General features: G+C 36.3%; 1 protein-coding gene across 1 annotated transcript; it reads right to left on the bottom strand.

The window, feature by feature from the left end:
- Window positions 1–2,182: 2,182 nt before the first annotated feature.
- Window positions 2,183–14,372, bottom strand: LOC116182993 (carbohydrate sulfotransferase 5-like). The gene is made up of 3 exons (XM_031503582.1): window positions 13,684–14,372; window positions 3,482–3,661; window positions 2,183–3,425 (listed from the first exon to the last, which is right to left on the bottom strand). The coding sequence occupies exons 1-3, from the start codon at window positions 14,370–14,372 to the stop codon at window positions 3,107–3,109; spliced, it is 1,188 nt and encodes a 395-aa protein (XP_031359442.1). The 3' UTR covers window positions 2,183–3,106.
- Window positions 14,373–17,157: the final 2,785 nt, after the last annotated feature.

Genomic DNA, 17,157 nt, shown 5'->3' on the forward strand with positions numbered 1-17,157 from the left:
TTCAAACCCTCATCGCAAACTCTATCTATGGCTGCTTGCATACCACTCTGAGAAGCTTCACGTACCATAGTTTGAGAACCTCTGGTTTAGACCCTTGCCAAAAATTGTTACACACATAAATTATAATCAGAACTTTGGATGGAAAACGTTTAAAACAATAAGCGTTCCCGGAAACTATTTACTTCTCAATTTGGATCATCCCAGAAATTTAAAACCCACATTTTTGTCAAAGTATTTCTTGTGAACTGGGCCAATTTCAGATGGGTAGTTCATAGACATACTTATTCTCATGTCTATGGAGTAGCTGCAATTTTTAAATAGACAGGCCAATAAGTTACCTTTTCTTGCTGTTCATTTTTATACAGGCGGAATTCAGGAAGAAATTCATTTTTAAGGGAGATTGCAAGTAAGTATAATGCAACTACTGTTTTAGTTTAATGCTGGTCTAAAGTACTATAAGTAGTGGGCATGGGCATTATCATTCATAAAACTGGACGTGATGAAAACCAAAGGGAAATTGGTACATTAATTACCTGTAGTGCAGTTGTTACGTGAGAATCGTAAGTAGGTGAGTTATCGTACATTGCACTAACAATTAAGACACAAATCCCTTGTTCCATGCCCAGTTGTAGACTTGTAGTAGTAGTACTGTACTACTATGCATATAGAGTGATATTTATTAAGAAATAGACAGAGAATTAGGTGTATTGTTATTCCCTATATGTCTACATTTTAAATGACAAAATATCTTCTGAAGGGCACCTAATTTTATGCAATGAAAATAACTTCTTAAAACAAAAATCGAGCTCTCATATTAATTAATTTGAATATTGTGACTTTGGCTTCCATATTTTTATTTTCGTTCGTGTGCAATCTATTCAACTGAAGGAAAAAGTTGATATTGTGAATTGGTATAGTGCCAGTAACAGTTTAAGGAACGTAAAAGATTTATTTTCTGTGAAGCCAAAGCAACAATATTCAAATTAATTAACATACCTAACAGCCATTTTGGATGTATAAAATTAAGCGCCCGTCAGAAGAGATTTTATCCCATACTCATTCCCCTTTCCGTTAGGGACCCGTCTGTAAACTACATGAGGCTCTCAGGTTTGAGGAACAGGCAATCCAAGTTCAACCATTGCTACCTGTCCGGAAGAGTGACTTCATACCTCTTTGATCCTAGTAAGACAGCCCGGATCACATTCCTTCTTGTGAAGAGGGGATCGAACTTGCGGGTTTTCTCCCAGATCCGCCCGTGCTCGAGGCTGCTTTGATCCTTCCATTCGTCCCAAGCCTTCTGAATCTCTGTCCCCACAGCTGTAAAAGCTCTAGTAGTCCCAGAAGTGCCTCCATGGCCAAAGTTGGCGTGGTTTTCATGGCTCCAGTGACTCCTTGACAGGTGAGTCTCTGAACCTTACCTACATGTTTCCTGTATGTTGCGCTAGACATGGCAGGCTACTATACAAGTGCACCGTTCCGTATTATTGGCCTTATCACTACAGTGTAAAGCCTAATATACTAGTCGTGGATTCAAGCCTCATGTACAGCCAAAAGCCCTTTTCTACATGCCCATATAGACATACAGTGGTCTTTTTGCTTATTCGCTCACCAGGGCTACTGCATCATATGTCCAAGAACCCTCTGCATGAGCGCGGTGAACGGCACTCGAGAATTAACATCTTTCACTCAACGGTTAAAATATCCCTTTATCGTCTTGTATAATAAATAATTATTTAGTGATTTATAGCCTTTATACGGCGTATTATTAACTGGCACTTACAGTTGGCCTTGCATTATGGTAAATCGGTAAGCGCGGCGCGCTCTCTGCTCTGTCCCTCAAAAACGGTGTATAAAAAATTATTTGGGGAATTTTTATAATAAATGCAAATGGCGTTAAAACCATAGGTAAGTAATGAGACTTGGGACAACTTTCAGAATGCCAAAATAAAGGTTTATACAAGTTTATAGCAATTATTATCTCTCATTCCGAGCCGCGGACTATACCTAATTAAAATTATCAAGAAACATTTTAGGTACCTAATTCATGCAACATTTTTATTAAGTAACATTTTTTAAACAATCATATTTAATATGTAAGATAAAAACAATAAACTTATAAAAAGTGGAGACATATATAAGATTGAATGTTATTTAAAATGATACATTGTAAAATTTTGGGGGAAATAGTCAAGCTGCAAGTTCGCTGGTGTCAGTAAATGAACCCGAATGCGCGCGCAATTACTTGCATGAGCATACGCTGTGCTAGCATGGTATAAATGCATTGTGCCAATCAACTTGCGTACTATTAAACTCGTACAAGTGAGTTGACACTTTCCTACTTTAAAGTATGCTAGTACATTGTTTTGCATAAAAAGATGGTGACAACAAAACTATGACCTGAAAACAGTTTTATTCACTAGCAGCTAGTTTACTAGGGCCAGCATAGGTACTTCAATCGTGTCAATACGGCTTTACCTTCACAATCAGAGAAACCCTACATAGCAACAAGTTTTTAAATTGGACAATGGTTGAGTTGAGCAATTAACTATTTTTGATAATAATGTTATGCAACCCATTCAAAGGCATGGTTGCACACAGATAAATCTAATAACCCTTAACTTATCGCTTAACTAAATTAATATCAATCAATTAATTAATGGCAACAAATTTAAATTTGAAATATAAAAGATTTTATGCACCGTCAGAGTAAATGTTATTCTTCTAGAAAGAAAAAGGTACAAAAGGATTATTCCGAAAGTAAGTAGTCAAAATTGCAGATGAGATGTAGTAATGTTACAGAAATATGCAAACGTCATACAACCACTCTTTATATGCATAGCAGTTCTTTCAAGTTGGACAAATACCTATATCTCAAGAACACTTTGAGAGAAGATTAATTTACTTAATCCCCTACCACCATACATTTTGTTTGATGTCGGTAAGTAATGAAATATAAACTCATCCCAATTGCAAATTTGCGAATAATACTTTAATTACCCATTAAAACACTGCATATATCTATCGTGATCGGAGAGTGCAAAAAATTAGGTGTTATATCAATAACATTTAAATGCAAGTCAGTCAAAAATGTCCTAAACTTTGCAAATTACTCGACAGTGTAATCATCAAGAGGGTTAAACTCACGCAAATGACTTTCATTGTGTGCTTTAACATACCCCCACAACTTCATTGCTTGATCACAATTCTTTTCAATATATTGAACTTCTGAAAAATTCAAGTCCATTCGCCAATGGAATGGTACACTTTTCGAATCACGAAATGTACTGTACATTCCGCCGTATGTTTGTTTTGTATGCGAGTCCAAGAACGCCCTTACAGTGGGATGAAAGTGAAGTTGAAAAAATTGGAAAATATCCTTCGTGTGCCGGTAGGGATCAATGGAGAGATTTTCGTATCGAATTACTCTGCAATTTTAAAAAAGAGATTACACACTCTGCCTCTCGAATATTTGATTGAGAACCTAAATCGTGTAGGATATTCATTTTTGAATCTTATCGCTGTTTTATATTCCGCTACAAGACCTTCACAGAACAAATTCGGTTGCTCACAGTCAGGAAAGCCGAGACACCAAGTTGTGTGTTTCCGGGACTGCAACGTACCTCGTGGATCTCGAACCAGTAGAAGGATGCGTACATTTAAACTGAAATGATAGATACAATAATATTAGTCCAAGAGCCAGCGCCAAAAAGTCTCTGAATTTCGCACCCGCGCGCTCGCCATCGCAGGTGGCGGCTTGCTTTTTCTTTAGTGACACCATTTAGTTTGCTACAAAAAGTTTACGGTTTTAAATAAAAAGTATAGACAAGAGTTAGGGAAAAATATAATTCAATATAATAAACATAAGCATCATAATAAGCATTTCCAATGCTAAAATCAAGAACTTTTTAATAATTTATTGTATTTATGCTGACTGACGGGCGTTGTCCCACACAATCGCTGACTGACCAGTTCCATCCCCGGCCATCATAAAAACTATTTGTATAATTTTCAGCCTTAGTAAATTCATTTAATTACTTGGCATGTATGTACGACATCTTCGGTAGCGTCCCGGAGGCGCCTGTTTTCACTTTCACTTGACTGACTGCAGTATGTTCATGCACATAACCATTGTAATGCACTATGAAAAACCAGCCTTAGTAAATTCAGAGACTTTTTTTGGCGCTGGCTAAAACTAAACTGTCATTAGCTGTCAATTTCAAAGATCCAAGCACAGCTTACTAATAGTAGGTAAGTAAGCTGTGATCCAAGCGTGATATCGTTTGACTTATATTAATATTTTTCAAATCTTGTGCAGTTCTATATTTTTTTATCCTATACAAGGAGAAACTTATATTTTCTCGCCTGTGTGAGGACGCGAAAGAAGACAATTGCACGCATGGAGCGAGAAAATTCAATTTTGTCGGCTAGGCGAGAAAAAAAATACGTCTTATGTAAGCTAGATGGCGCGGTTGTAATAAAATGTCTAAAGTCACTGACTTTAAAAATGTCAAAGAAGTTATTTCTTTTTAATTAAATAAGAAACATAAAATCGTCAACACTGATTTAATAATTAAATTTACCCTATGTTCACTTTATTTTACTGAATTCAAGAGTTTATTTAATTACCGCGAACCTATACCGATCAATGTTTTGTGAATTTGAATACTTTCCCAATATCACGTGACCAATTCAAACGTTTCAAACTTGTCATAATCTCCCATTTACTTTCAATAACGAGCATCTGTGTCAATACATTTAACACCAAGATGTACGTCTCTTGTAAAAGTAATGTCCCTCGGATACCTACCACTGTAGCATAGGCAACCAACATCCCAGCCGACTAGTTCAAGTTGGATTTGCGGGTGTGGGAGGTAGGTAGGTATCTAATGCGGTTCGTTTTCAGCAGGTATTCCCACTTTGCCAAACTAAAAATAAGTTAGTAGAATGAAAATGAATGGCATTTATTAGCTCAAAAGATCTGCGCTGCTTTAATCTATCCTTGGTTTAATACAATAGAAATTTTTACATTTCTTTCAATTGGTTTGGTGCGTTTTAAATTTGGAAATAGTTTAGCTAAAATAATGACCTTTTACTTTTAATTTTTTCGAGTAGATTTTCTTCTAACAAAATAAATGTGATGATTTTGTCGTTTTATACTGACATTGAAATTGATGTCTCATTATTAATTACTCGGGCCTCCTAATGGAATGCGATTATCTGCACTGGAAGCGCGACAATGCCGTTCCTTTTGTAACTACCACCTCCCACTCCTTTCAAACCCCGGAATGACACCCGCGGAAAAATTCAGCTGTTTTAATTATTTTTCCCTAATTTCTAATCATTTCACCTGCATGAAAAAGCCGGTTTAACTGGTAACTAATTTTTTTGTCAAAAATATACCTATAACCTGGACTAAATATCCTTATAATATGCCTACCTACTCAAAAATATGCAACGTAAAAGCTCTCCTAAACTAAATTCGATATTAAATCAACCACGACCAAGTATCACAAATGCATATCATTTAATTTCTGATGCTAGTTACAAAAGAAAGGTATTGTTGCACAGTGCACTTGTAGGGCAATTAATCGCATTCCATGAGGAGACCTACTCGCAAGTAATTATTAATGACACTGGAATTTCAATGTCATTAAAGGACAAGAATATCACCTTTATTTCGTTAGAAGAAAACCTACTCAAAAAATTAAAAAGTGAAAGGCCATTATTTTGTCTTAATAGTCTCTAGCTAAACTATTTGCAAATTTAAAACGCACCAAACCAATTGTAAGAAATGTAAAAATGTTTACTGCACCAAGCCAAGGATATGCAGCGCAGATCCTTTGAGCTAATAAATCGATGGCATTCACTTTTATTCTACTAACTAGTATTTAGTTTGGCTAAATGGGAATATCTGCTGAAAATGAACCGCATTAGATAGCTACCTCGCACACCCGCAAATCCAACTTGGACTAGGCGGCTGGGATGTTGGTTGCCTATGCTACAGTGGTAGGTATCCGAGGGACATTACTTTTACAAGAGACTGTACTTTGCACTGTAAGTAGAACACCGCTTATCCGCAATAAGTAGCATTTTAACATACGAGACTACCCCGAAGCATTGAATAAAAAATTTTTTATTCAATGCCCGAAGCATTGAATAAAAAATTTTTTTATTCAATGCCTCAATTTTTTATTCAATGCCCGAAGTTAAAATGTGTCACAAATGTGTCCAGTGTGACTGTACGGAATGAATAAATCTATTTATAAAACACATTTTTTTAAAATACTAGATCATCAAGGATTTAAAGTGTGCCCATTGCGCGTTCGTCACCAAGCATAAATCCAGTCTTAAAAGCATCTAACATTTGACAAGACATGGATCCTGCCAAGGATTTAAAATGTAACTGGTGTGATTTTGTCCCTGAAAACACACATTCAATTTTAAAACACATTTGTTAATATACAAAACCAGTAATAATTTCAAATGCGCCTGGTATTAATTACAACCCCTTAAATCCCGTTATTAAGGATCCTCAGATCCTTTATAGTTTTGTATTGTCGTCCGTCCGTCCGTCCGTGTGCGCTCTAACTCTTTTTAAAAGTGGCCGATTGTCTTGGTATACGGGTACGTTGGACATTAAGAACGGACGCTATTGATTTTCAGGAAGCTGGTTCAACAGGAACAAAAGTTATACGACTTCGAGTGAATCGGGAACAGGAAAAACTGCGAACTCAATATAATAAAAATTAACATATTTCATTCCCTAGGTCATGTATCGAGTTCGGACTTTCGCTAGATTATTCCCTATGACTCTTAGATGTGTAACAATTCAATATAACTCTTCTCTGTGGTCTCGGTCAAAAGTTTTAGAGCAAAATGTACCCAAAATTATTCTTTACACATGAATTTAGAGTTGTAAAAGCTTTCAAACGCATTATCTTGATGCTGAAAGAGTTGATAACGTGCACGTTTGATAACCGCATGTGTGTGATTCAAAAATGTTAAATTATTTTTCTGAGGCCACATGGATTTTGATCAAAATATGTCAAAATCGTTAATTATGCACCAAGATCGTTGGGAAAAAGACTACGCGCATTATCTCAATGCCCAAGACATGAATTTGATGCATTTTTGGCGACCACGTGGATTTTGATCAAAACATGTCAAAATCGTTATTTATGCACCAAGATCGTTGGGAAAAGACTAGGCGCATTATCTCAATGCCCAAGACATGAATTTGATGAATTTTTGGCGAAAACGTGGATTTTGATCAAAACATGTCAAAATCGGTATTTATGCACCAAGATCGTTGGGAAAAAGATCAAGAGCATTATCTCAATGATCTAAACATGAATTTGATCTATTTTTATGGACCACATGGATTTTGATCAAAACATGTCAAAATCGTTATTTATGCACCAAGATCGTTGGGAAAAAACCAAGAGCATTATCTCAAAGCCCAAGACATGAATTTGATGCATTTTTGTTAACTATAAAATGTATTTTGTAAGATTAAAATAAATTGTCGTTAAAAGTGATTGTAATACTGAGGATCCTTCGATATTTCGTTGTATCGGTTTATTTTCTAAGGAAATAATCACGCGCCAGTGAAATGCCGGAAATGTCAACTCAGTTCGCAAATGATTGGTATTCTCCACTTGCACTCTGGGGGTCAATTTTTGAGCGCTCGCAAATGGGAAACGTATACGGAACAATACGAATAGTATAGTTTGTTTCAAATTTTGACAGCACGTTTCTTTGCGCGCTCTTAAAATATCCTTCGCTTTTTTGCGAGCGGTAGATAGCTGCGTAATTTGATATTCGAATGCGTTTTGCTTTGAATATAAAGTATAGTGACCAGTTGATCGTCAATTTTAAAAATTTTATCGAAAATAGAAGAATTGATAAACGTTTTGGCCATTCAAGATTTTAGATTTTTTACGTAATTTGGTTTTCCGGGAACTATAGGGTGCATAGACTGCACGCATGTGCCCATTTTTCCTCCGAAAATTGAGGATCCGGAGCATCCTGAATATTTATATATAAACCGAAATGGTTACCACTCTATTAATGTGCAGTCGGTAAGTTTAAAGAATGGAAGATGAGTGGATAACGTTGCAAAAATGTTGTTAGATATGTGACAGCAGCCTCAACATTCTAAATGTGAACGCAAGGTATCCGGGAAGTAGGTACTAACGATGCATATAGATATACCTATATCAGAAAAAACTCGTTGTTGATCCATTCTCTAAATGGGGTGATGAACCATATAGGAAATAGACGACTCAATTCCTCAAAGGGGAAGGTTTTGAGGTTTTGAGGCATTGAGTTTTCCTATTTATGGAATCAATCAAATGTCCATGGTCTTATGCAGCAATTACATCGATTAGTATTGGGTGTGTGACACATTTATTAATAAATGTAGTTCCTTACACTTTGGGGAAATACTTATTCTTTACAGGAGATTCGGGATATCCCCTTCGCTCTTGGTTGTTAACACCTTTTAATAATGTGGAACCAAACACTCCAGAAAGCCGTTACAATAATCTCCACAAAACAACAAAGGCAACAATAGAGATGTAATGGTTTGTTAAAGAAGCAATTTCGTTTTTTATTAAAGCATCGATTTCTTCATTATACCTATACTCCAGTCGACGCGCCGCTTCGCTCTAGTGAGCGGTACCCTTTATTTTTCACATATTCCACCAGCATAGTTTTTTGCTTTTCGGAATCATTTGCACCTCTCTTTTTTAAACTGTCCATTATAATAACGAGGTACAATTATATACACCTCTTTAACCATAGAACAGATGGAATGAGAATAAATACGAAATTAGATTTAATTTTGCGAAATGTCAATTTTAATTCAGGTGTTGTCAAATCTATCAATCGCAATATATGATCGCATCTTTACGATGATCGTAAGTAAAGTTGCGAATAATAGAAACTGTCACTCAAAAATTGATTGTTTTCTTGACATTCGTAACTACGTACACGTAACTTTGCGTATTCGCAAAAAAACGATCGCATCTCAAAAATTGACCCCCTGCTCTGTTGCACCGTGACTCCCTTCGGTGCTCCGCACTGTGCAATCGCAAGCGCGCTAGAATTTGAATTTGCGTTGAACTGTATTATAAGGGAAAGGGGTAAATCTACGAGTAAAAAATATACTCGTAGGCCCACTTAGATTGCACCGTATCGTAAAATTTTTTTCGCGTAGTCAGCAGGAAACGTGGAAATAAACAAAACAAACGCGTGCACGTTGACGCGTTAAAGCAAATCCAAATTCAAGCGCTTGCGGTCGGACGTTGTTGAGGGATTAATTTTAAATGTAAGTATATAGGATAAAAAATATTGTGTGCACCACAGCACGAAAGTTGTTTTCCGGGCCTCAGGAAGTGGCCAGCCTCGGCTGCGCCTCGTCTGGCCATATCTTCCTTCGCCCCGGAAAACATCCACTTTCCCGCCTTGGTACACAAAGTACTATTCTGGACGTGTAATGAAGGATATTTTTCATTATACCTCTCTGAAAATAATTATTTACATTGAAGCCGAAATCCAATTTGACAACAAATTTTGTTGCTTGTCTTATGATGACACACATACATTATTTGCGAAACAAAACGAAACAAAATTTAAGGGTTTTATTAGATGAACAGCAACAGCAAAGAACAAATTAACTAAACAAAATCGAATATAAAATGAAGAAAAAGGTTAACTATTAGGCATTGCCATAGAAATGAACGTTTATGGTACAATTTTGGTTATTAGATATGTTTAGTCCTTGTGTTTTGTCTTTTTGCCCAATTGAAAAGTTGTTTTCGGTCGCTGAAAGAATTGGCATTGCTGATGTAATGTACGCCTGAGAACTTTCTTGGGGAATACGGCTCGTGGTTCCGATCTCCACAATTTCCGATATAGTTCGAACGTCCGAATCTCTCGATGTACTGCATTCGTTAGGACGATTAAACAATCTAGAGGATATATCAATTTTTCTGTTTAATGACTCATCTATGTACCCTTCGGCTACTGCTGATGAACGCCAACCTCCATGTCGCTTAAGAGTTAACAAATCAGCTCCACCTTCTACTAACATCGACGCTGAAGATCGTCTTAAGCCGTGTCCCGTATATTCAGTGGGATTTTTTAAATTCAAATATTCTGCAATTTGCCGTGTAGTTCCACTAATAGTATGGTACCCAACGTTCTGCTTATAACATTTACCATTACGATACGCAATAAAAAACTTCTGGCTTGCAATATCTTTAGGACGTAATGCCACATATTTTCGAACTAGTTTACAGGGCTGGAATGAACACCCTTCTTCAGTTATGGTGAAGCTTCTAGACCTATGAGTTTTTCCGTCCCGAAGGAAAACCACTAAAAAACGCCCATTATCTTCAACATCGTCAATAGTCAAGCGAATTAAATCGTCTCGTCTGCAAGCTCCGAAAATTCCGAACACTAGAATAACCTTAGTAAGTAACCATTTTACATCTGCAGCTTCATTCAAAAATTGAGTAACTTGCTCCCTTGTTAGAACTTTTGATTTTTTTGGAATGTAGCCGACGGTCTGAGGTTTCAAAAAGGCGATGGTTTTACAGAATTTGCTAGCGTCCACATTTTCTTTTATTGCAAGACAACTCTTGATCATTGAAAACCTACTCCATAACGTACTTGGTTTCATAGATTTTCCCTTTTTCGATAAATATACCAGCAAAACATCATCCACAACTTTTATCACGTTTTCTTCCACGCACCACTTACGAAATTCTTCATATTCCTTTTCGTATCTTTCCTTTGATTTTGCTGGTAATAATTGGGAACTGGCTTCTGCAGCTTCTCTTAGTATATTAGCGGGAATTTCGACTTCTTCAAAATCCATTTTAACATAATGGTAGGTATAAATAAGAATCGGTTGACAATTACGTATGTCAAAGTTAAGTTGCGGTATGCATGGAAACGCATATGACTCGTAGATGGGGCTAGTTATGGCAGACTTGATTATTCGTAGCGCACCGGAAAAAAGTTTTCCTGTGCGCCCGCACGGGAATACCCTACCTTCGGTGCGCGTGGCATACATAAAAGGACAGCACTTTCAGAGAGGTATAATGAAATAGTACTTTCCCGTGTTTGCATGAAACGTCATGCGCCCACGGGAAAAGCTTCCTTTCTGGACTGGTAATGAAATATACTATTGGAGTAGCCGGCAGGATGCTCGAAACTGGTCTAAGGAAATTCCGATCTTTGCCACAGATGAAAAATTCACCTCAACCCAGGTTCGAACACCCGACCTCCCGGCTATGTAGCCCAATGTTCGGTCCACACAGACGGAAAAAATATAAAATATATACAGGGTGCCCAATATGTATGGAACATAGTATATATCTCGGTAATTATCGAATGTATAAAAAATTTTTCTATAGGTATGAAAGTTGTTTTAACATTTTATTTCCCATAATAAGGTAGCATTTAGCTGTTTTTATTTCAGAAAACAAATGAGTAACGAAAAACAATTAATTTTTTTTAAATGGCAGTGCACCTTAACATTAGGCTCATTTGATAGAGGTTTTTTTCTCTTTTCGATGATGTAACATGTTAGCACCCTAACAAAAGAAAATTGTTCAAAAAAACAATTCAATAACATTAATCTAGATATTCTACATCAAAATAAAACAAATGAACTATTGGATACGGTGTGTTTGAACCTTAGACCATATAGTACATGGACTGCTATTAGCCCTATACTTTCAATACAAAATGGGTGGTCACGGATAGAGGGCACTGTAGTCGTGGGTATGTCATAGATATATAAATACATAGATACAGCCATACCCCAACATAGTTCAAAAGGACGTACCATCTATTACCATCACTTTCGGCACATTAATTACGTATAGCGCTATCCTTTATAGAGGTACCCTGAGCATGGAAGACAAGATTCGCATTATTTATTATAACTGTCAATCAAATTGTTAGCACAAATCACACAGAAAATTATCAGATTTGAGACTTTACAACATAAATAAACCGCCTTTTTATTTATTTAAATCGCATAGCAGCAAGAAATGTTACATTTAAAATGGAAGATGTTACTTATAAAGCTGGCAAATGAAGAATTTGAAAAAATTACAGCTGACAACTGGAAGAAAGTGTGTGAACATGTGGAAAGTGATTAATTTAAAAGAGAAGTTATATTTGGTTGATGTTGCTGAACTTTATAATACCTAAGTGTTAATAATGACAGTGATGATTCGAATTTGTCAATTTCATCTGACGATGATTCGGATTGTGAGCTTTTACAAACGTAATGAATGTTCACTAAATGAGTATTATCACCAATTGGATATCATTGTTGTATTTATTTTAAATAAATGTACACGTGTAGCTTACTTACTACAATTAGCACTATAATTTCAAAAAGAAACCCCACCGAATGGTCACATATGCCGAAAGGTAGGCAAGACGCGTAGCGACCAAAATTTGATATTGCACGCACACACAGTCTAAAAACTCGTTTTCCTAAGAATATTGGACGGATCCTTCTTTGTGATCATGATACAAACGCACTGCATCAACATCATATAGGCCAAAATAATAATTGGAAACGAATTCTCTTCCTGTCGCAACAATTTCCTTTACCATTACGCCTAAAACCATGCAATTAAAATTAAAATGTTGAACATAAACTTTACTTACTTACGGTTTATTTGATATTCTGCAAGCCAGCAATGAATTCAATGCAGCACATCATGCCAAACAGGGTAAACATTATCCCAAATTTGAATGGCGTAGTTCGATGTAATAAAACTATTTCAGGAATAACAATTATTATTAACGCGTCTATCATTATGGCAAGCACTAATGTTATTCGTATTCAATTGATAACGCAATAATTACATAATATTTAGTGAAAAAACCGCCCATCATGTTTAGGGCGAATATTTTTAGTTAGATTGGATTTCGCGCTATCGTGAAATGTGTCAACTGTCACATGACTTATGGGACGCGCTAAGTTTGTTTTAAGCGTCCGATTCGCGTACGACATAGTGGTTAATGCAATAAAAAGAGATAGAACATGTTTCATCTTGGTTAGAAAGTAATGGAGAGATGTACAAATTTCTTTGATATGTTTTTTAAAAACCGAGGTACGTTTGTTAAGGATGGCTGTATCTAGGTATTTATATATCTATGGGGTATGTGAATCTCAGGGTAAACTAAAGTCGTATGAACACCACTCGCATCGCGTAAAGAGTAGCTTTTATGGTAACCGCGTAGTACAGGAAGCTTTAAATACACTTGATTATCTTCTATACGTCCACAAATAAGAATAGGTTTGCTTTTTTTTGCCATATCTAAGCGAATAATTAATTGACGTTTGTTAATTTATAGGTTGACAGTCTCACATCGTATCTAATCGGACAACTTCGGACAGGCTCGTTTACCCTGAAACTCACATACCCAGGCGATGTCCTTGACCATATTTTCGTTACAATTAGCAGTCCATGTACTATATGGTCTAAGGTTTGAACTGTTATATACGTAATTAATCAATTTTATGTGTTTATTAAACGCTTCAGATTTTTGCTTTCAATCAATTCAAGATTTATTTGCTGCAAAGTAAAGCACTGAATTTCTATACAAGACAACCTACATGTAGTCAGTAATAACTTATGTACTTACGATTCGTCCTTTAACAGTTCTTCGGTTAGTTCAAGGCGCAGTCGTACCACTTTTATGGACTGAAATGGAAACAATTTACAAAATTCGCTTAGGAACATCGGATCCCAGCAATACTTTGGGTACAGATCACACACATCCCATAATCTCTTGTTGTGAATAAATAAGCAAACAGAGGTTTGTCGAAAAGCTAGGTAATTACCAAAATCTGTATAATCACAATTTAACAATTTTTTTAAGTTCTTTACAGCCGTATCTCCATATGGTGGTCCTCCAATTTGAACAATTCCATAATTTAACAACGGTTCGTAATGATAAAAATTTCCAGGTACGGCGTTAATAATGTCGCCTAAAAATGTCGAGCCCGATCTCCACGTTGCTATAATAATATTTCTTAAGGGCCTTCCTCCCGTTGACAGGGTGAAATTTTGTAATTTCCAATTATTCGGAAAGGGATAATCAGATGTTGCCTGTTCAATAAAAGCACCCTGCTGCTTGATAACATCCTTGACTGTTGCGATGTGGTTGTAATTGTGTTGTGGGGTGCATATTCCTCGTGTATAGCATTTGAGTGGATTTGTGAATGTTTTGGATAAACTGACATGAGATCGTTCATTGAAAAACAATAGTAAGAGGAAGAAAGCTGCTGCACCTGCAACTACTGAAAACCCCAGGAGCCTTACTCTTGACATTTATTAATTAGAATTTGAAATGTATCAGGTTTTTCAATTCACTGCTATCCTTTCACCATGAAGAATGATTTTATGTGAACACTGTATTAATTTTTATTGCTATTTTGGCTGTATACTTTTGTGGCACGTATAAGTACAGTTCAGATCTTTAGTGCTTTGTGGACATCTACTGATGAGCGCATTACAAATAACAGTTTTTGTTCAGACAACCCCTACCATTGTGAATTTGATGTCTACGCTACCTATGCATATTGCGCGTCTATTTCTTGCCGTAATAACTCAGCATGCGTCGCTGGTCACTTCTCTGTCAGAGGTGTGGGCAAGATTATATTCCTGTTTTGGTGGAATACTAGCTCAGTGGTGGGTTAGGATTTTATCTATCGTTCGAAGCTACTCGCTAAGTGCAGGCAGATGCCTCCTCATGGAAGCTCGCATGTTTATGTCAACGGTACAACAGAATTTTCAAAAGTTTGGCTGGTAGGTACGTATTAAAATAAGTGCTAGATAATTATTAAAAGGTAAATAATCCAAGGTAATGGAATTTACTTATTAGTCTGGTGTATACTGTGTAAGTATAAATAATAAGAAACTTTGATAGATAAACCTTATCATCCAACTTGAATTAAGTATAGGATTTTATAATGATTTTACGCTTTCAAGGAACCGAATCCCCAGTTACCGTTAATTTCTTCAGCGACCATTTATTTTAACCTTGAAAAATACATATATAGTCACCAAAAATGCATCGCAATAATGCTTTTGGGCTATTTGCCAACAATCTTGGTGAATGAATAACGATATTGACATGTTTTGATCAAAATATGGTGGAAAAAATGCATCACAACACAAGTCTTGGGCATTGAGATATTGGCCCGTATGAATAAAAGTAAGCAAATGCTTATATGCTTATATACTTGCAAAATTCAAAGTAAATACTCGTAACTGCCCCTTCATACTGGTCTGTAGCATGGTTTAGCAGCGGTGCACTGCGTCCTGTCCTGCTTAGAAGCGCTGCTAAGTCGCCCAGTGCGAAGGAGCCCTTACGAGTATTTACTTTGAATTTTGCAAGTATAAGCATTTGCTTACTTTTATCCATACGGGCCAATGCTCTTAATCTTGTTCCTCCAGTGCAAGAAGTACGATTTTGACATGGTTTGATCAAAATACATGTGGCAAAAATAGAAATTTAACATCTTTGAATCATACACACGCGGTTAGCAAATGTGCATGTGATGTACTCTTTCGGCATGAAGGTAATGCGTTTGAAAGCTTTTACAACGAAGTCACCAGATTCACCCCAATCGGAACGAATGGCCCCACTGCAGTTAGCAAACAACAAGATTAACCTGAACGTCCTCCTGATCTATGCACATCTGATTTTTACAATATGCTTGTCTTAACTAGAACCATCTGCGGTTAAAATTTCAAAACAAGATAAAAAGCCATTATGCAAACATACATGATGAGAGCGTATATTGACAGTTATAGTGTTCACGGACGGCAGACGAACACCATTGACTCCCTCATAAAGCTTGCATCGCTTTGCTCTACCGCTTAATAATTCAGAAAAAACTCGTGGTTGTGATTGATCCATGCTCTAAATGGGGGTGATGAACCATAAAGGAAATAAACGACTCAATTCCTCCAAACCTTCCCCATGGATATTTAATTGTTGACAGACGGATATAGGTAATTGTGAAATGTTACGACATGTTTCGATTGTTAATCATCTTCAGGTAACAAACTAAAATATTTATTTAAATATTTAAGTTAAACTGTTGACTAGATAGCTATTGAAAACACTTACTTATGAGTACGGTGTGAGAAAAATTACATTATTGAAAAGTTGTTGAAGCCTTGACGATACATATTGAAGTTTTGGCGATACATTGAAATAGGTTTTTGTGCAGTGAATTTAGAATATTGAAACAATTGGATAAATCATTATCGTCACCTTCAAAAACAACGAATAAGTATATCATCGACATAGCGTCTGTAGAAGTTGAATTTATTGATGATAGTTTTGTTCTTGAACAAGACGTTTGATTGTAAGTGGGAGAGGAAGATTTCAGCCAGGAGGGGTGAAAGATTATTCCCCATGGGGAGACCTGATATTTGTGTGTATTGGACTAAATTAAAGACAAAAAAGTTTTGTTGGAGACAAAGGTCTAGGCAACTTAATAGGAAACTAACGGTGTTATCTGAAGCGTTGGAATTGGATAGGAGGCTTGAAATAATTGTTCTACAGTCTTTAAACGGGATGCTAGGAACGAGATTAATAATATCGAAGGAAACTAGACGTTGGGAAGGCTTAATCTCTTTTACAGATAACTCTTGAGCAAATGAAGTCGAATTAGTTATTGCAAATTGTGAAAAATCAGACAACAAGGATTTGAGGGTGTAATTAAGCCAGCTGGAGAGTTTGGAAACGGGAGTATTAGTGAATGATACTATAGGTCTCATAGGGGTGTTAGGTTTATGAATTTTCGGAAGAGCATAAAGGCGGGGGGTAACCGGATTCATAGGGAGGAAGAAATTGTAATTTAGGTTGAATTGGGATTTTATAAAGTCTCTGTGGAAATAGATGAACTTTCTGAAATTTAAGTTGAAGCTGTTAAGGTTACTCTTTGAGATAGCAAAATCTTCACCCTTGAGAAATTCCTCGACTTTAGAAAATAGTGGTCTTTGTGTACAATAACGAGAGCATTGCATTTGTCGGCCTTAGTTAGACTGAGGTTTTGGTCCTTAAGCTTGGTTCTAATTGAATTTATTTATTGATGTTATG

Source organism: Photinus pyralis, unplaced genomic scaffold, assembly GCF_008802855.1.
Source record: "Photinus pyralis isolate 1611_PpyrPB1 unplaced genomic scaffold, Ppyr1.3 Ppyr1.4_unclustered_Scaffold8300, whole genome shotgun sequence".
In the NCBI taxonomy this organism is placed as follows: domain Eukaryota; kingdom Metazoa; phylum Arthropoda; class Insecta; order Coleoptera; family Lampyridae; genus Photinus; species Photinus pyralis.

What these genes read in the sequence shown, in the direction of transcription:
- LOC116182993 (XM_031503582.1), bottom strand. Translation starts at nt 14,372, where the DNA reads ATGTCAAGAGTAAGGCTCCTGGGGTTTTCAGTAGTTGCAGGTGCAGCA. An exon ending in GAACTGTTAAAGGACGAATC is followed by an intron (nt 3,662 to 13,683) that starts GTAAGTACATAA and finishes CTATCATTTCAG; the next exon opens with TTTAAATGTACGCATCCTTC. An exon ending in GAATATCCTACACGATTTAG is followed by an intron (nt 3,426 to 3,481) that starts GTTCTCAATCAA and finishes TTAAAATTGCAG; the next exon opens with AGTAATTCGATACGAAAATC.